Source organism: Ursus maritimus, unplaced genomic scaffold (genome assembly GCF_017311325.1).
Source record: "Ursus maritimus isolate PB19 unplaced genomic scaffold, ASM1731132v1 scaffold_5, whole genome shotgun sequence".
Lineage (NCBI taxonomy): Eukaryota > Metazoa > Chordata > Mammalia > Carnivora > Ursidae > Ursus > Ursus maritimus.
This window is the reverse complement of record NW_024426663.1, coordinates 28,133,673-28,160,317: the sequence shown is the minus strand read 5'-3', so window position 1 is coordinate 28,160,317 and position 26,645 is coordinate 28,133,673. Positions and strand designations below refer to the sequence as shown.

Sequence of the window (26,645 nt, the reverse complement as noted above, 5' to 3'; positions counted from 1 at the left end):
AGAGGGACAGAACCTTCAAGCTGACTCCCCTGCTGAGCTTGGAGCTCGATATCACAACCCATGAGATCATGACCTGAACCAAAACCGAGAGTTGGTTGCTCAACCTACTGAGGCATCCAGGCACCCCAAGGTCACTTAGCATATTAATCGTAGTTTAAATTTCCAGTCTGATAATTCCCATATCCCTGCTATACCTGAGTATGGTTCTGATGCTTGCTCTGACTCTTCAAACTGTGTTTTTAATATGCCCTGTAATTTTTTTTGGAAGCTGGACATGATGGTACTAATACTAAGCAAAAAGAGCTGAGATAAATATGCCTTTAAGAGTGAGGTTTTGTTTATCCACCTAGAGGAGATTTGACTGTGTTAACTCTAGGCAATCACTGTGGTGTCAGAAGCTAAGATTTCCTGTGTCTTTGGTTTTGTCTCCCATGGTGTTTTGGGTTTCCTTGGTTATTTCTTAAAATCTTGAAAAGCGAAGTTTTTTTCAGTTTCATTCTTTTATACAGGAGCTCTACTGATGCAACAGTAAGGAATTAAAGAAATAGGAATTGCTAATCGTAGACTTACGATTACTTTTTAATCTTTCAACCTCTTAGTGTGTCTGTTCCCTTGGGCTATTTTAGACACTGTAGTTTTTAGTTCTATAAAGTCTTTAAGGGATGCCTGAGTGGCTCGTTAGGTTAAACATCTGACTTTGGCTCAGGTCATGATCTCAGGGCCCTGGGATCAGGTGTGCCCACCCCGCTGTGCGCTCAGTGGGGATTCGGCTTGTCCCTTTGGTACTCCTTCTTCCCAACACCCCCCCCCCTCCAGCTTTTGCTCACTTGCTCTCTCTCTCTCAAAGAAATAAATAAAAATCTTAAAAAAAATTATTTCTCCTTTGAGATTTTGTTCTTCATGAGCAAATTGTGTCCATTAGCATTTTATAATAATTGCTTTAAAAATCTGTGCTAAATCGAGGGGCGCTTGGGTGGCTCATTCAGTTGAGAGTCTGTCTTTGGCTCAGGTGGTGATCCCAGGGTCCTGGGATCGAGCCCAGCATCGGGCTCTCTGCTCAGAGGAGAGCCGCTTCTCTTTCTCCCTCTGCTGCTCCCCCTGCTTATGTGCTCTCTCTCTCAGTCTGTCAAATAAATAAATGAAATCTTTTAAATTAAAATAAAATTTGCGCTAAATCGAAAGTATTTCATCTTACAGTTCTCCGTTTGATTGCCTTTTAAGCATTGTTTTGTTCTCCTATTTCTTTAGGTCTGCTAAATTTGGATTGTATTCTGGACACTATAAATGGTACCTTGCAGAGCCTCCATTGTGTGTTATATTCCTACAGAGAATGTTGATTTTTTTTTAAATAGATTTGTTTTAGCATATAGTTAATTGGTTCAACTGCAAACTGTACTCATCTTTCACAGAAGAGCAGTTAAAATACTGCATTTTTATCCTTGGCTTCTATGCCCATAGCCTGTCTTGTACTTAGTTCCGGTGATCAGCCTGAAATTTGAGTAGTTTGTTTGTTTATTTTAATTTTAATTTTAATTTTTTTTGTTGTTGTTGGAGAGAGAGCATGGAGGGGGAAGGAGCAGAGGGAGAGGCAGACTCCCTGTTGAACACACAGCCCAGCTGGGGGCTTGGTCCCAGGACCCTGACAGCATGACCTGAGCTGAAGGTAGCTGCTTAAAACCAACTGAGCCACACAGGTGCCACTCGAGTAGAGTTTATATATCAATTTGTGATTTCCTCCTTTGGCTTTCTCATTTTTAGCTTTCCCTCCCTTTTCTAGGTGATGTGGTTGTCTTGAACTCTCCTCTGATTCTTCAAGCACCAAGACTGTTTTAGCCAAACTTCTCTCCTCTGGCAACCACTGGGGCCTGTGCTCAGGCCATATACCATGAATAAAAACTCACTTAGGGTCTTCCTGTCTTTGACATATTGGTGCTCTTTCCAGTTTTTATTTACTTCTGGTCACTTTACATTGCCTTCAGGTAGTAGTGTCGTAATATTTTGCCCAAGGTTTATAATCATCATTAGGGGGAGAACTAGTCTTAAGAGGAACTAATCAGCTGATACTGGATAGTGGAAATTCTCCATGTTAGCAGTGAAATTTGGAATTACGATAGCCTTAAAACAGAAGAACTAGTATTTATATATAGTACTTCTTTGTCATAAAAGCACTTTAAGGTAGATTATCTGATCCATCATGATTGTTAATGATATAGTAAGCAAAAGATTAATGTGAATGTTCTGCTACATTTAGTGCTAAGAATCTAGGCAGGAAGTGAATTTGGACTCTAAGTTGAGTATGATATGTATAGCACAATATGGTAACTAAAGCAAAAAGTTGGGGAGGAAGGGATGGAATGAAAAGCAGAATTTTGTGCCTTTGAGATGAGACTGTCACCAGGTAAACGGGCATCAAGGATAAATATATAAAATATTGTCTTGCCTACATGTTTCTTTAAATTTAGTGTAAGTTTCCTTGGATCCTTGGAAAAGGATTGCCTGTTCTCTCTGCCTTTTCTAAATTAGGTCACACAGTGTGCTACCGTCCCCCCAACTCTCATTCTTTCTCATGGAGTCATTGTTTTACTGTATTACTTTTATTTTATAAAACTGGAAAAAAATAATTTTCATAACATCACAGTTTGTAATTTTTAAAAACTTAGTTTCTGTTTATTTACTACACTGTAAGCTTCATGAAGAGAACAGCTGTATGCCCAGCTCTTAGCCCAGTGCCTCACATGTGTTAGATGTCCATATTTGTTGAGGAATAAATGAAAACACACATACACATACACACATGCGTACCAAAGAGTGCAAGTAAGAGTTATAAAAATCTATTACAGTCAGTCTTGAACTGTTCAGTACAATTGAGGTTTTTATTAACCTAGATTTTGAGGGATGTGATAGGCGTGAGTTGAACGTTAATGTGGGAATATTCCAAACTGGGAGGAGGAGCGGAGTGGCAGGAAGATTTGGGAAGATTAGTAAAATAATATTGGTAAGAGTTGGGGGCGCCTGGGTGGCTCAGTCATTGAGCGTCTGCCTTTGGCTCAGGGCATGATCCCGAAATCCTGGGATCGAGCCCCGCATTAGGCTCCTCCGCTGGGAGCCTGCTTCTTCCTCTCCCACTCCCCCTGCTTGTGATCCCTCTCTCGCTGGTTGTCTCTCTCTCTGTCAAATAAATAAATAAAATCTTTAAAAAAGCATATTAATATTGGTAAGAGTTGATAACTACTTTGTATATTAGCAGTGAAAAAATTTTTTTATAAATATAGAGAAAGCTACAAGAAACGAGGGAAAATATTTTTAAGGGCTTAGGTGTAAGCAGATAGATAGTATGAAGTCCCAGAAAATATACAGAACAGGAATAATATGATGAGAGCAGTTTGAAAAGGATGATTCAGGCAGGTCTTGAGTAGTAAGACATCTCAGCATGGAGATGAGTGATGAAAAGCCTTCAGTGCTTTTCATTCCTTCTGTGTTTTAGTATTCTAATAGCCCAAGAAGATAAGGGAGGAAGTTAAAAGGAAGTATTTTTAAGCTGTTATAATCAGATTCTTTGCAATAAAACTTTCTTCTTATTCCACAGCTCTTGGATAAGCACAAGAATACAGAAAGCATGGTCGAGCTTCTGGACTTGTATCAGATGGAGGATGAAGCCTATAGCAGCCTTGCAGAAGCCACAACTGAACTATATCAGTATTTACTACAGCCATTCCGAGACATGAGAGAACTTGCCATGCTACGGAGACAGCAGATCAAGGTTTTTTTTGTTTTGTTTTGTTTTTTGTTTTGTTTTAACCTACATAGGTCCCTTTCTGTTTCATAGTTCTCAGCCTGGCTGGCCATAGAGGAGCTTTTTAAAAATGAGATACCTGATCCTTTCTCCCCACAGATTCTATTTTGGTCAATTCAGATTACATAGAGCCTAAGCACCTCATTTTAGAGTATCTCAAAGGTGATTCTGTTGAGTAGCCAGGGATGAGAAGCCTAGAAAGTAAAGTTGTAGATGCATTGAGAAATCCCCATCTTCCCCCTTGTTCTGTGCTTTTCTTCTCTATTCCTTCTGTTTAATGTTTTGTGGCCTTAGACTTCTTTACCAGAAGTTTTGGGAACATTTTTTCTGGGAAGGCCTTATTTTGAAAGTTATAAGAGGGGTGCCTAGGTCATGATCCTAAGGTCCTGGGACTGAGCCCCACATGGGGCTCCCTACTCAGCGGAAAACCCGCTTCTCCCTCTCCCCCTGCCTGCCGCTCTCCCTGCTGTGCGTGCGCTCTCTCTCTCTTTCTGTCAATAAATAAAGAAATTCTTAAGTAAAAAAAAAAAGTTATAAGGATTTAATGTTAGAGCTTTAAAAAAATTTTTTTTAAGTTTTATTTATTTTAGAGTGGGGAAGGGGCAGAGGGAGAGGGAGAGAGACTCTTAATTAAGCACGTTCCATGCTGAGGGTGTAGCCCAACGCAGGGGTCCGTCCTAGGACCCTGAGATCGTGAGCCGAAACCAAGACTTGGCGGCTTAACCTAGGTACCCGTTAGAGCTTTAAAATCTATGATATTTAATTTTCATGGGTAAAGTGTGTGTTTTTTGAGGCAAATGTTCTGACGTTTTTCTTTTCGTGGTGTTCTTTTAGTTACTGTTTTTCTGTGTCTTGGTGGGAAATGACAGAGATTCAACCTTAGGTGTGTAAAATTTTATCCTGAACCTTTGGCAAGATACCAAGGGATGAAGCTAAAGCTGTATTTATAGAGAAATTTATAGTTATTAGAGAAGAAGAAAGTTCTAAAATCAGTCATCCAAGCTTTCACTTTAAGAAGCTAGAAAAAGAGAGGTTAAACCCAAAAAATTAAGAGTGGGGTCAGTGAAAAAAGAAAGAATAGATTTAAGAAGAGATCAGTGAAACCAAAACCTGGTTGTTTGGGTGGTGGGGGTGGGGACTCAATGTATTTTGTAAACCTAGCTGAATTGATTTTTTATTTATTTATTTATTTATTTTTTAAGATTTTATTTATTTATTTGACAGAGATAGAGACAGCCAGCGAGAGAGGGAACACAAGGAGGGGGAGTGGGAGAGGAAGAAGCAGGCTCATAGCAGAAGAGCCTGATGTGGGGCTTGATCCCAGAATGCTGGGATCACACCCTGAGCCGAAGGCAGACGCTTAACCGCTGTGCCACCCAGGCGCCCTTGATTTTTTTTTTTTTTTTTTTTTAAAGAAGCACCAACATATCTGTTAGGACTGAAAGTACTAATATAACTGCAGATTCTATAAATGTTAATAAAAATATGAATAAATTGGTACCAATAAATTGTACAATTTAGATGAAATGGATACATTTTTTAGAAAAAGTACAAATTATCAAAGTAGATTCAAGGAGAAACAGAAGAACATAGGGAAGAACATAGGGAGCCTTATATTAACAAAGTTGAGTTCATAATTTAAAACCTTCCTACAAAGAAATCTACAGGTCCAGAACACATCATTGTGTTTACGAAACATGTAAAGGATTTACGAAACATGTAAAGGATTTACGAAACATGTAAAGAAGAAATAATGCCAGTTCTACACAAACTCAGAAAACAAAGGAGAGAATACTTCCCAACTCATTTTTTAGGCCAGCATTATTCTGATATCAAAATCAAACGACATTACAGAAAAAAAAAAGAACTAGATGATCCTCATGAATGTAGATGCAGTAATCCTTAACATGATTTTAAAAAATAGGATCTAGGAGGGGTGCTTGGGTGACTCAGTCATTGAGCATCTGCCTTCAGCTCAGGTCATGATCCCAGGGTCCTGGGATCGAGCCCCGCATTGAGCTCCCTGCCTGGCGGGGAGTCTGCTTCTCCTTCTCCCTCTGCCCCCTCCCCCTGTGCTCACTCTCCCTCTCTCTCAAATAAATAAATAAAATCTTTAAAAAAAATAGGATCTAGTAATCTATAAAAATTATGATACAATATGTTTATGATTAGGGCTACTCTCAAATGCAAAGTTGTTTTAACATTCAGAAATGAAATCAGTGTAATTTACCATATTAGACTAAAGGGAAAAAATCAGTATATTTCTATGGGTGCAGAAAAGCATTTAACAAAATTCAGTATCCATTCATGGTAAAAACCCAGCACACTAGGAGGAAAGGGGAATTTCCTCGTCCTGATAAAGGGTGTATATGGAAAAGCCTACCTAACGTCATATTTGATGGTGAATGGCTAAATTCTTTGCCCCTGTGATTGGGAACGAGACAAGATCATTTACTCTCACCGCTTTAATTCAGTATTTTTCTGGAGTTCATAGCCAGAAAAAATAAAAGGCATATAAATTGGAAGGACAGAATAAAGCTATCTGAACTTTACAGATCACGTAATATATATAAAATATCCTAAGGGATTTTTTTTTTTTTTTTAAGATTCCATTTATCTGTTTGACAGAGAGAACACAAGCAGGGGGAGCAGCAGAGGGAGAGGGAGTAGCAGGCTCCCCACTGAGCAGGGAGCCTGATGTGGGGCTGGATCCCAGGACCCCAGGATTATGACCTGAGCCAAAGGTAGACGCTTAACCAACTGAACCACCCAGGTGCCCCTATCTAAGGGATCTTTTAAAAACCTGCTGAAAATAATACGTAAGTTTAGTTACAAGGTTGTTAAAAATTCAGTTGCATTTTCTATCTTTTAGAAATGAAAATGAAAATTACACAAACTTTAAAATACCATTATAAGCGTCTCTAAACATGAACTGTTTAGAAATAAATTTTGCAAAATATATGAAAGTTCTGTATACCGAAAATTATAAAACTTTGCTGAGAGACATTAAGTGTACCATAAGAAATGGGGAGATCATCTTAATAGTTTGGAAGACTCAGTAATGTTTAGAAGTTAGTTTTCAATTGATGTGTAGATTCAAATTAACATTCTAGTCGTTTTTTTTCCCTCCAGAAACTGACAGGTGAATTATAAATTTTTAAGGAAAGGCAAAGGACGGCTTTAACAATTTTGAAAAAGGTAAAATTGGAGGAATTGTTACCTGACTTCAACTTACTAAAAAACTAGAGCAATTTGTACTGTTGGCCTAAGATAGACTTGTAAATCAACAGAATAGAATAGAATCCAGAAATAGATGCATGGTTATATAGTAAGTTTTTCACGAAGGCGACAGAGCAGTTCAGTGGGAGAAAGAGTAATCTTTCCAAGAAATGGTACCAGAACAACTGCATACCCACATTTTAAAAAATGGATCTCAGTCCCTATACCATATATAAAAATTAACTTGAAATCCATCTTATCCCTAAACAGAATCTCATGTTCTAAAACATAAAAGAGGGACGCACCTGGGTGGCTCAGTAGGTGAAGCGTCCAACTTTTGATTTTGACTCAGGTCATGATCTCAGGTTTGTGAGATTGAGCCCTGCCTTGGCTCCATGCTGGGTATGGAGTCTGCTTAAGATCTTTCCCTCTCCCCCTCTCCCTGCCACCACTCCCCCAGTTCGCTCTTTAAAAAAAAAAAAAAAAAAGACTTAAATAAGAAAACAGAAAGTTTTCACAATTTGGGGAAAGAAAAGGTAAAGGCTTTTTAGACAGGATGCAGAAAACTTGAGCCATAAACTTTAAAAATTTTTTTGATAAATTGGACTTCACCAAAATTGAACAGTTACTTTTAGAAAGATCGTTAAGAAAAAGAGAAGGCAAGCCCACAGACTGGAAGAAAATATTTGTAATACATCTGACAAAGGAGCTGTATAGCTCAGTAAGACAACCAAAAAATTTAAAAATTGGCTAAATATTTTAAAGACACTTAAAGAAATGGCTAATGAGCACACACAGAGAAGCTTTAAATTGTCATCATGGAAATTCAAATTAAAACCATAATGAGATACACACCCACTAGAGTGAATATAATTTAAAATTCTGGCACTTGGGCGCCTGGGTAGCTCAGTTGGTTAAGTATCTGCCTTTGGCTCATGTTGTGATCCTGCAGTCCTGGGATCGAGCACCACATCGGGCTCCCTGCTTAGTGGGGCTCGATCCCACCCCCCACCTGTGCTCTCTCTCAGTCAAACGAATAAATAAAATCTTGAAAAAAAAATTGTGGCACTCCCAAGGACTGGTGAGGATATAGAGTAATTGGAATTCTCAGGTATTCCCAGCAATATTTTATAATGGTGTAACCACTTTGGTAAACAGTTTGGCTGTTTCTTAAGGAGTTAGATATATGTATACCTTACCGCTCAGCTGTTCAAATCCTGGTTATTTATAAAAGAGAAATGAAAACATCTGCTCATAAGACTGATACACTAATACTCATGCCACCTTTCTTCACAGTAGCCCCTAGCTGGAACAGCCCAAATAACCATCAACGGGTGAATGGATAAGCAAAATGTTGTATTTTCATATTACAGAATAAATTCTCAGCAATACAAAGGAATTTACCCTTGATAGACACAACAACATGGATAAATCTGAAATCTTGCTAAGTCACAGAAGCCAAATACAAAAGGGTATATTCATGTGTGAAGGGATGGATGGCATGAGGAATCTTCTGGAGGTGATAGAAATGTTTTGATTGTAGTGGTTGTTGCTTGGGTGTCTACAGCTATTAAAACTCATCAAATTGAGCACTTTTAATGGATTAATTTGTATGTAAATTAAACCTTAAAATAGTTTACAAAATATAGGCAACAGACAGTGTAAATTGTATGAATCCATTTATGTGAAATTCTGGAGATGATGGTTCTGATCTGTATTGACAGAAAGCTTAGCACTTCTTGCCTGCGTTTGGACAATGGAGATTGAGAGGGAGCAGGTGTAACAGAAACCTTTGGGTGATTGATAGGCTCTAAATTTTGATTATAGTGGTTTTTACATGAATATATAAACTTGTCAAAATTCATCAAAATTTGTACTTAATGTCGGGAACATTCTGTTGTATGTAAATTATAACTTAAAGGTGTTTTTTTTTTAAAGGAAAAAATAGCATGTAAAAGTTGATACAGAGGCACACAAACTGGAGTGATCAACACTGCCTAAAGAAATGGAAAAAGAGGGATTATCGAGCGCTTCACCATTTAAAGAATAACAATTCAGTAGGAAGTGGGTACATATGTCTGCATTGGAGATTGGAATAGAGAATACTGCAGGTGCAGATAAAAACAGGAATGGTATGGTGAATAGGCATGTGCTTGTGTTTTTAATCAAAATGAATTATTGAATAAATTACCAAATCTTCACTCCTACCCGGCACCATTGGTTGATGCCAGTAAATGGCATGGCTGGGATTGAAACACATGTCTGTTTGACTGCAAAGCTTGCTGTTTTAGTTAGGATGTAAATTGTTTGGTATGTCTCAGGTCTAAGTATTTATAGGAAAGGAGAGGAAAGGTGGTCAGGGGCTAGAACACTATAGCATTTTGTGGAGTTTGACCTGTACTCTAGATTCTTTAGAAAGAACTTAATTTCCAGTGCTTTCATTAACCTAGATATTAAAGCATGATAGAAAAGAAGATAAAAAAGAAGTTAACTTGGTACTCTGAATGTATATTTATATTTGTATTATATATTACATTTATAAAATATATTTAATACATCTTGATTTTATAAAATATGTATGTATTAACATTTTATGATAATATAGTTACTATATATTTTATGTTAAATATACTTTAGTATGGTCTTAATTATATTTATGTAAATGGTAATTTTTAAAAATTTATTTTGTATTCTTAAAAGCATCCTTTAGTACTTATAGAAGGCCTTTGATCATAAAACCCCACCACTTTACTAATTGTTGTCTCAAAGCAGAAAGTAATATTTGGCTCTGTCTGCTAGTTCCATGCCTCACTTAAGTATCTGGTTCTTCTTCTTCTTTTTTTTTTTTTTCTTTTCTTTTCTTTATTTATTTGAGAGAGTGAGCGTGAGCAGAGAGAGGGACAATGGGAGAGAGAGAAGCAGACTCCCTGCTGAGCAGGAAGCCCAATGTGGGGCTTGACCTCAGAATCACCACCTGAGCCACAGGCAGACACTTAATCAACTGAGCCACCCAGGCACCCATATAAATGGTAATTGATAAAGGTTTTTCACTAATCCTCTGCCTCGTCTCTAAGCATTCAGGAGCTCCTCTACTGAGAATTTTTGGCCTAAAAGTCATTCTGAGGCATGCACCCCTTGATGGAGCTACCAGACTTTATGTCTAATACTTTGGTTCTCAAAAACGTAACCCCCAGACTAGTAGCATCAGTATCACCTGGAACCTTGTTACAAATACAGATTCCAGGTCTTACCTCAGATCTCTACTGAAACTCGAGGGAGAGGGGCTCAGCAGTCTTCCAGATGATTATGATATATACTTAAGTTTAAAGCACAAGTTTAAAAGAACTTGAAACCACTAAGGGCTGAAACACACTCAATTCAAAGTTAACAATCTCTCTGGGCCTCAGTTTTAGCATCCGCAGAGTGAAATTCAAACTAGATGATTCTATCTAGATTTTTAAATCCAGCATATTAATGAATCACGGTTAGTTACTGAGTTGGCCCACTGATTTGTCTTTGTGTATTTGCTAAAAGCGCTTCAGACACATTGGCCAGCTTTTAGTACTTGCTGAAAGAAATAAACTAGAATCTAGAAGGCTTCCTCGGCTCTTTTCTCCCCTTTGTGGCCAGGTACCTCATTTTGCCAATTGTCTCCTCGTTGTATCTTAAATGTGCTCTTCACCCTTCCTTTCCCCCAGGACCAAGCAAATATGTAGGTATCATTGTGTGAGATAGAAGGTATACGCTCACCAGCCCCTATTCCAACAGACAAATTAGAAAAGGGCCTTCTTTTGGGCAGTTGCAGCAGTATACATGGCTTGGCAAAAGGTGGGCTGGTTTTCAGTCTCCACTCTGGCCCCTTGGTGGGGCACTTTTGTGCCAGGTGGTTTTTACACTGTTCAATTACTATATACTATTGCATGCCAACTGTGAACTATATTACTGCCATCATTATACATTAAGGTATTTATCTCTTACCTGAGCTATTTTTTCTTTGGTTTCCTTGCCTTTAGGTTTCTCTCACCATTTTTTAAGATTTATTTATTTTTAGAGAATGTGCACAAGAGCGGTGGGGAGGGGCAGAAGGAGAGAATCTCAAGCAGACTGCTCCTGTGTATGGAGCCTGATGCGGGGCTTGATTTCCTGAAATCAAGAGTCAGATGGCCAACCCAGTGAGCCACCCAGGCACCCCAGATTTCTCTCATATTTTAAAAAAAATTATCATTTCACACTTTTTCTTGAGAATATTGATTTACTCTAAACACAAAAATGCATGAGTAGATACTTCCAAATCTGATGGTGTCATTTTGTTAGTCACCTTCAGGTGACTCCTGGGCCTGGAAAATTTGCATTAAAGGCACTACTGCATCAGTATATGTACAAATTTATCTTGGCATCTCTTTCACATGAGAATTGGAGATTTTGTTTTGTTGTATTTTTCTCTTCTTCACCCACTAACCCAACAGTAGATAGGAATACTACAAGTTTCTCATATAAAACCCAGTATCCAAGGAAGTGATGTACTTCATAATAAGTAATTGATGCCAAGAAATTTGTATTTATAAATTAGTCTCACTATAGCTGCCTAAACTGACACATACTTTTTTCCATTTTAAAAACAGGCACTGTTTTCTTTCTAGCCCTGAAATTGAAAACAGAGATGTCATTGTTTTTAAGCACATGATCCAGCTGACCAAAGCTGTACATTTTCAGACTTGCCAAGTTAGGAAAAGAACTTAGTATCCTGGTTTAATGTCTTAGGTACAGTAAACTATAGTACCATTTTTTTAAAAAGTTAGCTGCAGTATTAACTACTGAGTGTCAGAAGTCATTTAAACGTCATTTAAAAAGCATAGAGAGCATGTTGTGTTGTGTATATTTGAATATACCTGTACAGTGAAGGTAATACCAGATAATCCAACAACAAAGTTCAAGTTAACCTTCAAATAATTACCAGCAGATTTTTAAAATTATTTCTTTTTAAAAACCCATAATGTAAGTTTCTTCACTTCTGTACAGTGTTTAGCCATCCCAGTGAAAAAGGATTTCTGTTTAATCATCTTCGTTAAGATTTTTGAATTTTGAACACTGCTTGTTCTGTTTCTTAAATTTAGATGCCATAGTCGTGTCTGCAGGAGTTTGATTGGAAAAGTAAACCAGTTATTTCAGCGGGGTGGAATTTAATACAAAGAATTGTTAACTTGGCATTAAGTTGTCAAGATAGTTACAAAAGCAACTAAGATATCAGAACTAACAATTGTAAAAACAGCCAGCACTCCTGAGATTGGTGGCACACAGGAAAGAGATGGTAATTATTAATGCTTTAGTGTGGAGGATGGACTGTGTGTAGAGCTGGAGTCTAGGGAAGGCAGCATAGCTCGTCAAGGGCTGCTATGTCTCAGCTCAAAGGAGAGACCCAGATTTCTGGGCAGGCTCGTGTTGGTTCCTCTTGGGGGGAGGGTGGGCAGAAAGTGAGGCTAGTTCTGTTAAGGCTGACAAACTGCAAACTGGATTCTGTGAACTGCTTCAGGAAGGAACTGCGGATGCTGGGATGAAGAAGTGAATCTGATGATACTATAGGAACAGGAAAACAGGAAAGTCAAGTGATACACATAGGAAGAAGCAAATCTCTTCTCCCTGCCCCAACCCTTTCTATTGGCAAAGCCTAAACAAGGTTCACAGAGCCCCAACTCTAGCATCACAAGGCATAAGGATGAACTTGGGAATTGATGGACAAGAATTTACATATATTGTTAGACTTTAAAAGTTTGGGAAAAAACCCTAGTAACCTAGCTTATGGTTTTAGCTACAATATATCAAGTCCTTGAAAGGGTATATAGAGTTTAATCATGTCATTGAAAAGAAGTTCTGTCATAACATGCTGAGCAAGCATTTAAAATTTGGCTGCAGTGTTAAATTTACTAAATCTTGGAGTGCATGGGTGACTCAGTCGGTTAAGTGTCTGCCTTTGGCTCAGGTCATGATCCTGGGGTCCTGGGATCAAGTCCCACATTGGGCTCCCTGCTCCATGGAAGCCTGCTTCTCCCTCGGCCTCTCTCTCTCTGTCTTTTCATGAATAAATAAATAAAATCTTTTTAAAAAATTAAAATTAAAAAAAATAAAAATAAATTTACTAAATCTTTGGTCCACACTTGTGAATATTAGTCTTGTACCTTTTAACTTGAGTGTTTAAAAATCAGAGGTAATCACAACAAAACACAAACCTTGATGGTTTTGTTAGATAGCAAACAAGTCTTCTGAGACCTTCTATCTGAGCTGAAGTCTAAATATGCCACTTATTGCTAAGAGTCCCGCAGTGACTTCTTGGTGCCTCTCAAAGTAAGTATAATTTCAGTCTGACATTTTAAGGCCTCCTAATAGTGACCACAATCTCCTTTTCTAGTCTTATCTCCCGTTGCTTTTATCTGTTTTACCTAAACTCCAGCCATGGTGGACTATTCTCTGTCTCTAAACACACTGAATTTAGCTGCCTCTAGGCTGGCTAGCCTTTTGCTCAGGTTAATTCTTACCTCCAGCAAGCCTTTTGGGTGGTTCTCTTTCCCCACATACCATATGTATCTGTCAAAATCATACCCTTCCTTTAGAGCCCTCTGCAGTTTTGAACCTCAGTAAAGTATATCATCATCTAAACAGCTAAATGAGCTCTCTTCCTGCCAAATGTTTCATTTACCTTAAGGGTCTTAAAATACCTTTATTCTTTTTACACAGAGACATCCTTTACCATTTATAATACCTGGATAAAATTCTACTTGTTCTCCCCCCCCCCAAAGGTTTTATTTATTTACTTGAGAGAGAGAGAGAGAGAGAGCATGGGGCGGCGAGCAGCAGAGGGAGAAGCAGACTCCCCGCTGAGCAGGGAGTCCAACACAGGCTCAATCCCAGATCCCTGAGATCATGACTTGAGCCGAAGGCAGACAGTACACTGATTGAACCACCCAGGCGCCCCGAAATTCTAGTTCTTTAGGAATTTACTTACTCATCATTCCCGTTGGAAATTTTCTTCCCAGACTCGGTACTGCAACCTCCATAGCTGGTGCTCCCCGTAGTATCTTAGGAATACTCTCTACCTTAATATATTTTTTACACTATTGTAATTCTTTATTTTGGTGTCTGTGTCTTCCACTAGGCTGATTATCTGTCTATGCCTACTGCCTAGTACGGTACTGATGCTGAAAAAATACTATAATATGTTATTATTTTGAGTGAATAATTGAATGTTAAGTGATTGTGTCAAAGCTCTCTCACTTAATATGTAGCACAGCCAGGTCTCCTAATTTGAAGACCGATTTCTGCAGCACAGATATGTTTGCTTACCCCACCCTCCAGTTAGATTGTAAGTTTCTTAGGAGGAGAATGTGTGTCTTATGTTACATCCCCTAAAGCACCAGTACAATGGGCACTTTATTCAAATTATATAATTGAATGATTCCAAATATTAGCCATGGTAAAGTCTAAAAGGGAGAAAAAAGCAACCATATCCAGTAGCATCGTGTAATTTTCACTCCTACAGTATGTGACTGAAGATACACTAATTGTCTTCTGAGAATTAAAAAATTCCAGTCTTGGGTGAGTAGGGAATCTGATATCAAGATTCTGAGCTTCTCCTACTGACTTAATTGTCCTTACTTGGCACTATTTTTGTAGTCCTAGAAATGGAACTCACATAATTCTGTTTTTCAACTATTAAGGAAGACATTTAGGTTCTGATCATATCTCCACTTCCCCTCCCTCCCACACACACTAGAAAAAACAGTAAGTCTCATAATTTTGCCTCTTGCTTGTCTTCCTATATGGAAACAGAAGCTCATTGTTTGCTTGACTAGAAACAGGAAACCTCTGGGATAATGTCTCTTCATCTTGTCTGGTTGGTATGGTTTGTGAACCAAAGAAGAGATAAAGCATTTTTTTGGTTCATGATTATAAAAGCAATACATATACAATAAAGAAGATTTGGAAAGTACAGATTTCATATGCTAAGAAAAATAACCACCCATAATCTAACAAAAGGTGACCTCAGTAATACATTCTACATATTTTCTCCTTTTTTCTGGACATTGTATAGTTGAAATTATGTCTATGGTTTGATCTGTCTTTACTTAATATTATAACATAATTATTTTCCTTTGTTACTAGAAACTTCGTAAGCATTATTTTTGCACAGAATTGTATTTTATAGGTGTGTCATCTGTAACATTCTCTATTAGTAGATATTTGTGACACATTTTTTTCTTTTATTTCAAACAGCATTGTAGTGAACATCTTCAGTTATTATTCTTTGAAGGTATTTTCTTAAATAGGTAAGAAAATAGGTACTTAAGGAAATACCTTTAAAGAGTATGGTATCATAAAAGAATGCCAGAAAAGTTTTTCATCAATTTATACTTCTACCAGCAGTATATGCGTTTGTGCCTGTTCACCATGACCACAATAACTCTGGTTACTTTTTTAAAAAAATATTAACTTTTGAGTTTTTCTAAATGGTTTGTCATCCTAGTATCTAAAAAATAGCTATTTTGTGTCTTCTCTCCTCCATTCTTCTGTACCAACCTTTTCTTATCTGGACTTTCTTTTTCACAGGGGAAAATGGAGATCATCGAAGAGAAATTCCCCTCATCCTTCTACCAAATCCAAAACTTGACTTTCTTTAAGCCCATGGAAGAACTTTCCCTACAGTTACCAAGAGCAAATTCCCTACACCAGTACTCTGAATCCTGTTCCTTCCCATGTTCTTCTTATGGACCTTTCTACTATAATTAGCCCCATTTTCCCCTGGCATCTCTATGTTTTCCCTTTGCTAGATACTTCTTACCACTTCTCAGCCTGTTCCATGATCTCCCATTAAAACAAAAAGCAAAGAGCCTATCCTTAAGCTTTGTCCTATCCTAGCACCATCCTCCTTCCTCTATTCCCTCAGATCTCTCAAAAGATTTATACACATGTCTACATCTCTCTCCTCTCATTAAAAACAGGCACAGAGTGAATTTTTAATTCACTTATTCATTTAGGAAATATTTTAGATTGCCTGTTTCATGCCAGGCAGTATGCTAGTGAGAAGCAGAAAAATGAAAACCAAAAGAAAACAACAAACCACACACTCAAAAAAAAGCCTTCTGTATTCTCTGCCCTCATAGAACTTTGAAAGGGGGAAGCAGTTAATAGTTAAAGCTTGCAAAATCTTATAAAGTATGATTATGGTAAGTGCTATGAAGGAAAGTTACATGTGTTGCACTGAAGAGGTTATAATGGGAAGTCTGGGAAGACTTCCATGAACTAGATATTGAACTGAGATCTGAAGATGTCATGAGAATTAATAGGGCAAAGGAAATTTGCTTATACTCTGGAAGTACGTTGTCACTAAGTTCAGTGATCTTAGTGCTGTTAGATCTGTGGGTACTAGGTGTCCTTCTACTTGATCCCTAAGTAATGTTGGACAGGGTCAGTTTCTCCTCCTTTGAATTGAATCTTGCTCCTTATATGATTCCACATTTGCCTGGTGTCCCCACTTCCTCTGGCTTTGTTTCTGTAGACTGTTGACCCAGCTTCTCAGTCAGAATTCCTTAGTGTTCAATCATGAGCCTTTTTCTCATGACTTCCTTAGATAACCTCATTCACTCTGATGGCTATAAATGTCATCTCTTCGTCAAGGTTATGTAATTTTATATCTCTAGCCATGACCTTTGCAAAGTCAAACTTAACGTATATAAAAGGAAGTCCTTGATCCTCGCCCCTTTGAAACCAGACACTCCTTCATTGTTTACTTTTTGAGGAAATGGCAGTTCTGTATACACTTTTTTTTTAAGTAATCTCTCCCAATGTGGAGCTCGAACTTCCAACCCTGAGATGGTGAGTCTTCTCTCCACCAAATGAGCCAGGCAGGCACCCCCAGATTTTTTTCTAGTCATTTTTTTTTTAATTTTTAAAGATTTTTATTAGTGTGTGTGCACACACGAGCAGGTAGAGGGGGAGAGGGAAAAGCAGACTCCCTGTGTGGGGCTCGATCCCAGGACCTTCAGATCATGACCTGAGCCGAAGTCAGACACTTAACCTACTGAGCAACCCAGGTGCCCCTCGAGTCATTCTTGATCCCTCTTTGTGCCTTGCTATTGTCCGTTTGTAACACTGCTTATTATAAATTGCTCATTGTGTGCTCTTGCATATTTTCCCCATCTATCTGGAAGCCTCTTCATTTGCTTAAGGAGCAGTATATTGTTTTTTCAAGATTAAAACCAAATGTTATCTTCCTCTAGGTTACATTTCCTGGCGATTAAGATTTTATTTTGGGTTCAGGCTGTTCTTTTAATTTGTTATTTCACCATTTAGAGAATACAGCCTGTATTTCTACTTCTGAAATTTGTTTTACAACTTTTTTGGTGGCTCATGATAGCTGATTAGTTTTTTAGAAATATGCCAGGGGTGGGTTAATACCTTTCTCTGTGTTTTTCTCATCATCCTAATAAGATGTTAACTTCTCATTTAATTTTTTAGGTGGTCTTTTCTCACTATATGATAAAGCAGGATGGAGTGCAAAAAAGTTCCATTGCTAGTCTTGCCCAATTTCACCTTTCTTCCATGTTAAACATACCTGTGTAATGTTTTTATATACTTTTACATTAATACGGTCACTTCTGTGAATTTAATTTAGCGTTGACCTGGTACATCCCTGTCCATCATTCAATTTTCAGCTCTCCTTTGTCCTTTTATTTTATTTTTAACTCTTGCAAATAATAGTTAATTTTTGTCTGTTACTTTTGTCTAGAGATCTTTAATAGATGGATGGGCTGATTTTTATAAATTATTAGTCTTTAAAATCTGAGTTTTCAATTATTTTATTTATGTCAGTTATAAAATAAGTATTTTAGGGGCACAAATACTTCTTAACCTGAAAATAGAAGTATCATAAAGGAGGAAATATATTTCTTATTATCTCAGCACCCCAAAATAACATCTCTACATTTTGCTGCATGTCCTCTGTTTATATATGGAGGAGGGGAAGGGTGAAAAAGAAGATAGAGAAAGATGAATGGGGAACAAATTTCTGTGTCAGATGTCTTTAACGTTATTGTTAATTTACTTGTTTTTTTAAATTAATAGCTTGTACTCTAGAGCAAGAGAAAACAAGTGTTCTTTGTTTTAGCACAAGGCGCTATGCCTGCCTGATAACTAAACATTCAGTAAATGTTTAAGAATGAAGAAAGAAAGAAAAGGAAAGAAAGAAAGAAAGAAAGAAAGAAAGAAAGAAAGAAAGAAAGAAAGAAAGAAAGAAAAGAAAGAAAGAAATGGGCTTCTTAATTTTTCTTTTTTTCTCTCTAAAGATTTCCATGGAGAATGATTATCTGGGTCCCCGAAGAATTGAAAGTCTACAAAAAGAAGATGCTGATTGGCAGCGAAAAGCTCACATGGCTGTGCTGTCTATTCAAGATCTTACTGTCAAATATTTTGAAATAACAGCGAAAGCACAAAAAGGTGAGTTTCCTAGTAAAGTTTTCCTTGTTAGATATTTTTGAAAATGAGTGGTTTAAATTTTTTCATGTTTACAGGAGTTCTGTAGAATAATGTATAAAGACTACTCATAGTCCTAGTAGTTAAAAAGGATCACTATTAGCCAGTTACAGTACATCCTTTCAGTCTTTTCTGGGCATGTGTTTACATGTGTTTTTTACCTTTAAAAAATAGTAATTGGGTGTTAGTGTAGCATAATTCAGTTCTGACACTAACCTGTTATAGACCCCACAGCTTAAAGGCACAGTTCGCAATGAGATTGCTCACATTTAAGATACTACTTGGAAATTTAGAGGGTCCCCAGGCCTTCTGCACTTCTCACCAACTCATGACAAATTTGGGGGTTCACACAGCCTTTTTAGGTTTGATCATTTGCTACAATGACTCACAGAACTCAGGAAAGTACATACTTAGGATTATGGTTTTAGATGATAAAAATCAGGACAAGCCAAATGAAGACATTCATAGGGCAAGGTCTCTGAAGGGCCATTCCTTCCAACTTCCTTTCATAGGTGACCACGGAAATCCTTCAATAGCAGTTTAAAATCACTGCTGTTCATTATTTTCATTATCTACCTGGCATTAACATAGTTTAGCATTTAGGTTCTTCCTTCCAGAAATCCCCATTTCCTTAAAAGTTTTATTTGAGGCAGTTTATTCCTTCAGAATGCCAGTTGCCAAATTAGAATGCTCTCTTTGATTCTTTAGCATCATTTGATATCGTCATTAAAAAAATAAAAACAGGAGGGGCACCTGGGTAGCGCAGTCCTTAAGCATCTGCCTTCGGCTCAGGGCGTGATCCCGGCGTTCCGGGATCGAGCCCCACATCGCACTCCTCCGCTGGGAGCCTGCTTCTTCCTCTCCCACTCCCCTGCTGTGTTCCCTCTCTTGCTGGCTGTCTCTCTGTCACATGAATAAATAAAATCTTTTTAAATAAATAAATAAATAAATAAACAAACAGGAGTTTGATAGGTGAAAAATACTATCGTGTTTTAAAATTTTGCATTTCCTAGATTACTACTGAGTACTGATCTTTTTTGCTTTTTATGTAATAATTGGTATTTGCATATCCTTTCTTTCCAGTTAATAATACCTTTTGCCTATTTTTGTATGGTGGATTTTCGCTGTTGATGAATAAAAGCTCCTTATATTATAGTTATATTAACACTTGGACCTCTGTTACAAATGTCTATTCCTAAATTTTAACTTTTATTATATACAGATTTTATTTGTAAAAACTATCAGCTTTTAAGAATGATTTTTTAAAAATCTTTAAATTGTTACTTATATTTTCTAAAGTTAGTTTCTGTATTCATCCAAATAGTTAAAGCCTAGTAAAATTCTTTTATATACTTGGATTTCTTTCTGGACTCTGATTTCCAGTGATAAGCCTTTTCTTATGCTCTGATTAATGATAATAGCTTCATAATGAAATTTACTACCTAGCTTATCAATTAACCCTTCCTCATTATTATTCAAAAATCTTTCAGGTGGATAGTCAGTTACTCTTCTCTAAGATAGTTCTATAATCCTTTTTTAAAAATTACTTATTCCCAGGGCGCCTGGGTGGCTTAGTCATTGAGCGTCTGCCTTCGGCTCAGGGCGTGATCCCGAGGTTCTGGGATCCAGCCCCACATCAGGCTCTTCCGCTGGGAGCCTACTTCTTCCTCGCCCACTCCCCCTGCTTGTGTTCCCTCTCTCGCTGGCTGTCTCTCTCTCTGTCAAATAAATAAAATAAAATCTTTAAAAAAAAAAAATTACTTATTCCCAAACTAATGCAGTTCTTACCAGAATCGCAATATTGTAGAATTTGACAACAGGATTTTCATATTCATGGGAAGAGCACATGCTTTATTTCTTTTTTTATTTTATTTTTTAGAATCTTTTTGTTTTTTAAAGATTTTATATATTTGACAGAGGGCACAAGCAGGGAGAGAGAGAAGCCGTGCAGGGCCGAGTAGGGAGGGAGCCCAATGCAGGGCTCCATACCAGAACCCTGGAATCGTGATCTGAGCCAACAGCAGACACTTAACCGACTGAGCCACCCAGGCACCCCGTTTCTTTTTTTATTTTTAAAGATTTTATTTATTTGAGAAAAAAAGGAGAGCAGAGGGAGAGGGAGAAGCAGGTTCCCCACTCAGCAGGGGACCCGTTGTTGGGCTAGATTCCCAGGACCCTGGGTTTACGACCTGAGCGGAAGGCAGACACAACCAGCTGACCCACCCAGACGCCCCACAGCAGTGTTTTTTAACTAAAGGTGATTGTGCCATACAAAAGGACTTCTAACAGTCTCTGGAGACATTTTGGTTGTCACAACTACTAAGAGTGTTAGTAGTATCTAGTAGAGGATTATATTAAACATCCTATGTTGCATAGGACAGCCCACCCTATGACGAAAAGTTTTCTGGCTCAGAGTATCTAAGTGCTGAGTTTGAGAAGCTTTAGTCTTCTTTAGGGAAAAAAAATCCATGGTCATTCATATCAGTAGATGCTGAAAAAGCATTTGATGAAATACAACATGCTGTGTGTGATGAAAACACTCAGTAAACTGGGAATAGAAAAGAACTTCTTTAAATATGGTAAAGGACACCTGCAGAAACCCTATAGCCAACATTGCATTTAATGGTGGAAGACTGAATGCTTCCCTGCTAGAATAGGTAAAAAGTCTAGGATGTTTACTCTTAATCCCTCTTATTTAATGTAGTATAATAAATCTTAGTTGTAATAAGGCAAGAAAAAGAAATAAAAAGCTTATAGTTGGAAAGGAAGAAGTAAAGTGGTTCTCATTTTAGATGATAATGTATGGGTTAAAAATTGAATCTATTTTTAAAAACTTCCAACTACCAGGTGACTTTCTCAGGGTAACAGGAAATATGGTCAGCACCGAAAATGAATCCTATTTATCTATGTAAGCAGCGAATAGTTGGAAATAGAAATCTTTTTAAAAATTCCATTTATAATAGTCTTAACAAAACATGTACAGGATTTGTAATGCTTACAATTAGATAACATGATGAAGAAATCACAGACTTAAGTAAATGGATAGACATGTTATGCTCATGTATTGAAACGTCCAAAATAGTAATGATGTCTGTTCTCTCCAAAGTGATCTGTAGATTTAACACAGTACCTATCAAAAAGCAGGACTTTTCCTATAAGCATAAACAGGCTGATTCTAATTTACATGGAAGGGCAAACGAACTAAAATACCTAAAACAGTTTAGAAAAAAAGAAAAACAGAATCACATTACCTGACTATACAAATTATAGAGCCACTGTGGCATGGTATTATGGAAGGGATAGACATGTGAATCAATGGGGTAGAGTAGAGAATAAGAAGTAAACTCAACACATGGCCATTTACTCTGCAAATTAGCTCTGGAAAACATGTTCAAGACCATCAGTCGTTAATATGCAAATTAAAACCACAATGAGATGGCAACGTCCCTATTAGAATGCCTAAAATAAAAAAAATACTAACAGTATCAAGAGCTGACAAGGATGTAGAGTAACTATAACCGTCCCTGTATTGCAGGTGGTAATGCAAAATTGTAGTCTTTGGAAAATGAATGCGATTTCTTGTCTTGTCTTTTTTCTTTTAAGATTTTATTTATTTATTTGAGGTAGAAAGAGCGAGCTAGCACATGCCAGGGAAAGAGGGAGAGAGAGAAGCAGACTCCCTGCTGAGCAGGGAGCTCGACAAGGGGCTTGATCCCAGAACTCTGGGATCATGACCTGAGCCGAAGGCAGACACTTAACTAACCGAGCCACCTAGGCTCCTGAATACAATTTCTTACGTAAATTAAAGATGTGCTTACCATATGACCTAGCAGTCCCACTTACAGGTATTTGCCTTAGAGCATTATGAGAATTTTTAAAAATAAATTAAAAGAAAAAACAGTACATTAAAATGTTAGTAATAGTTCCTTTTAACATTTAAAGATGTCTTTTCATAATATAAACTATTTTTATGAAATAGTTTTCTGCAAATTATTTTGTTTAGAGTCTGCTTTCTGTGCTTTCTAGGTGCATTCTTTGATATTTAAAAAAAAGTTTGCGTTATGATTAAAAATACGTAACCATTGTAGGGCACCTGGGTGGTTCAGTCAGTTAAGCGACTGACTTTATTTCGGCTCAGGTCATGATCTCAGGTTGGGCTCTTTGCTCAATGGATAGTCTGCTTAAGATTCTCTCTCTGCCCCTCCCCTTGTTTTATTTAAAAATACATAACCATTGTAGGGGCGCCTGGGTGGCGCAGTCGTTGGGCGTCTGCCTTCGGCTCAGGGCGTGATTCTGGTGTTCCGGGATCGAGTCCCACATCGGGCTCCTCCGCTGGGAGCCTGCTTCTTCCTCTCCCACTCCCCCTGCTTGTGTTCCCTCTCTCGCTGGCTGTCTCTGTCAAATAAATAAATAAATAATCTTTTTTAAAAAATAAATAAAAATAAAAAATAAAAATACATAACCATTGTAGAAAATTTAGAATATTAGAGAGGGGAAACCCTACGTACATCTGTAATCCTACTTCCTATGCAACCACTTTGTGTTTCTATCAATTTTTTTCTATATACTGGCGTGTTACAGAATCGCAATGATTCTAAATATAGTTTTATATATGGTTCATAGTTTGTTCTCTTTCCTATACAATTTTGATGACTGCTCTTATTTTGTACTTCTCCAATTTTAAGCAAAACATTTTTGTATATGACAGCCATCGTTATAGGGTTCCAGATTCTTCATTAGAGTCACTGTAGAATCCTTTATATCTTACTTATGGTGACTTTATCCTGGCAGGAAGCTTTTGCACCCAAGCAGGGAGATATTTGCTTGGCCATTTAATTTTCCTTTATTTTCCTTTCCTGAGTGTGTTTCCTTCCTCCCATGGCAGGGAAACAGAATGAACTCTCTGTGGCTTTATGTGGCTGATAGTAATAGCTGTCCTTTATGTTTCCAATCAGAAGGTAACTTTGTCTAATTTCTCTTTTTAGAGGAAGAGTAAAACACACCCTTTTAATTTTTTTTTCATTTACAGAGCCAGATATAACCTAATTTTGATGTGTTATTGCTTAGCTTTTATTTTAAAGATTTATTTATTTATTTTAGAGATTGTGAGAGAAAGAGGGAGGGAGCAAGCATATGAGCAGGAAGGGCAGAGGGAGAAGGAGAGAGAATCTCAAGCTGACTCTGTTCTGAGCACAGGGCTAGACGTGGAGCCTGATCTCATGTCCCTGAGATCACTACCTGAGCTGAAACCAAGAGTCAGACGCTTAACTGACTGTGCCAACCAGGCGCCCCTATTATAGCTTAGCTTTTAAAAACATCTTAAATGGGCTCGTTTCTGACAGGTATACATGTTAGCATATTAAACTTTTAAAAATAGATTTAACATGCTATTTTGTGAGCACCAGAAGTGCATTGCCTTCAGAGCTTTTTTATATACACAGATCATCATACACTATTACTATTATAGAGTTGTTACTCTGAAAATATGAAAGGTCCACTTAGGAAGAATCTTTTTTCTTACCAGCAGAGGGAGAGAAGAATCTGTTTTAGAGATATCCCAATAGTGTTCTAGAGGTATTTCAAGCATTCTGTATTCACAAACAGTTTTCTTTGTTACTGTCGTATTTCTGAGCTGTTGGGGAAAATAAATGCCAAGTGAAGAGAGTAACAGTGAGATATAAGAATATGTTCTAGCCAAGGTATTAGAAGACAATGTATCAACTAGCTCTTGCGGTAGGTAACAACAGGAGACTGAATTAGGACAGGAAGCTACTCCTGACACTAAAGTGGAGAGAAGAGAGTGATGGTGCAATGTGAAGTGGAAGAGACATTTGAGTAACTGTCATTATCTCATTTAATTTCCACAAAAGCTTTTGGACTAGATACTGTATTTCCTTTTTTTCACAAGCAAGGAATTGAGCCCCAGAACAATGAAGTTTCTTGCCAAAAGTTACGTGTCAGTAACAGATGGAATTGGGAATTTAACTCTATTATTTCACTCCAGATCCTCTGATTTTTGTTTTCCTGCATTGTACTCCTATATCATTCTTATGGTTGTAAAAATACTATAATACAGTTTTAAAAGATAGATAGAACTTTAAAATGGCGAAGTCATTTGATATTCAGCCAATGAGTAGATTTTGTTAGAAAACCTATAATTGAGATTCAGAGCAAGATTATGCATTGAAAAATTACCTCTTTTATGTTAGCAGTTGAAGGCCACAGAAAAACAGAAACCAAAAGAACTGATTTAACTATATTGAGAGGAGAATCTAAGCACAGTTGCTCATCTGATATAGATCTTAGAGACTATAAATTGAGAAATAGTTTTTATATGGAAGTAACCACCAGAAACAAAAGTTGGTTGCATCTGGGCATTGAGATTAAGGGGTTGGGGAGAGCTGAGCCTGAGAAACTGCTGTTTTTCTTTAGAAGTCTGCCTATACAGTTTTAATTTTTAAATATGTACATGTATTTTTGTAAAAAAATTTAAGATTTCATAAAACTCGGAGACAAAGATTTACTGAGATATACTTCCTTGCAAAAGATGGTTGGGACATAGTAGCAGTACAGAATTATCACTTACATGTAAAAGATCCTACTAGCGAATGCGTAGCGACTTAAAGAGCAGACTAGTTCAGTGCTAAACAGACAGCTACCTCTTTCGTGATAAGTGTGTGTCTGACCTGTTAAAGTGGTTGGGCATAAGGATGGTTGGTTTGATTGTATAGGACCCAGGATAAGCCACTGCTGTACTACTGTCAGGGATAAACTTCTTTAACTGGAAAAGATACTAGCTCTTTGTCAAGAAGTATTTCTTGAAATAGGGCTCTGTTGTGGCAAATAAAAAGTTACTTTTTTTCTTTTTCTTTTTGGGGGTTGTGGGAGAGGAAGTTGGGTGTTTCCCGGGACTTGGTTGTACTGTTCCAACTCTAACCTCAGAATAAGCTCCATGCTGACATCTAGGATTTATTTTTCCCTTCATCAGATCATTACAGTATTTTTGGAGGAACTCAGAATGATAAGATTAACGCATGGATTTAAATAATTTCAAATAATCTTGAATAGTTAGGACTCTTATTTCTGATGTACCCAGGAAAAAGTATATACCTTTATAAAGTATGTATAAAACCTTTGAGGGATGCCTAGGTGGCTCAGTCAGTTAAGCATCTGCCTTCAGCTCAGGTCATGATCCCAGGGTCCTGGGATGGAGTCTCCTATCAAGCTCCTTGCTCAGCGGGAGCCTGCTTCTTCCTCTTCCTGCTGCTCCTGCTGCTTGTGCTCTCTGACAAATGAATAAATAAAATCTTTTTTTAAAAAATAAGTAAAACCTTTGAATTTAATAACACTAAACATGTGGAAGAACATTTTTTTTAAGAGTTTTAAAAATCTGGGGCGCCTGAGTGTCTCAGTTGGTTAAGCGTCTGACTTTGGCTCAGTTCATGATCCTGGGATCAAGCATTGGGTTCTGCTCAGTGGGGAGTCAGCTCCCTCTCCCTCTGCCTGTCACTCCACCTGCTTGTGCTCTCTCTCTTTCAAATAAATAAATAAATAAAATCTTTAAAAAAATTAAAAAATAAATGTTTTAAAATCTGACAACTTGGTTTTTATCTTCACAAAGTTATTTCTGAGGATGATTATTTAGGATTCTTATTGAAGATAATAGAGTCTAAGATGTGTTGAGTTATATTTTAGAGCTCCAGATAGGTAACTTAAGGGAGTAGGACTTACATGTTTATCTTTTTGTGTGCGGTGAGTGAGATCTAAAACTTTGAAATTTTTAGTATCAAGTTGTCTTGTGTCTTAATGTCTCTAAAAAATTATTATTAATAGCTGTGTACGATCGAATGCGAGCAGATCAGAAGAAATTTGGTAAAGCATCATGGGCAGCAGCTGCAGAACGTATGGAAAAACTCCAGTATGCAGTTTCTAAGGAGACTCTGCAGATGATGAGAGCAAAAGAGATCTGTTTGGAACAGAGGAAACATGCACTAAAAGAAGAGGTAATGAAAACCATCAAAAATACATATAAAACTTAAAAAGATTTGTGATTTGTTTGTTATCTTTGTACAAGACTGGCATTTTTCTGACACTGCAGGCAGTTGTTAATTTT

The 26,645-nt window shown here is 37.4% G+C and overlaps 1 protein-coding gene across 1 annotated transcript in view; it reads left to right on the top strand.

Annotated features, from left to right (window-relative positions):
* JMY (junction mediating and regulatory protein, p53 cofactor) overlaps positions 1-26,645 on the top strand; it is a 95,043-nt gene that overhangs the window by 30,377 nt on the left and 38,021 nt on the right. Inside the window, exons 3-5 of the mRNA XM_040622146.1 lie at positions 3,587-3,760; positions 18,346-18,496; positions 26,366-26,535. Of these exons, the coding sequence (XP_040478080.1) occupies positions 3,587-3,760; positions 18,346-18,496; positions 26,366-26,535 (495 nt within the window). The remainder of the gene's footprint in view (positions 1-3,586; positions 3,761-18,345; positions 18,497-26,365; positions 26,536-26,645) is intronic.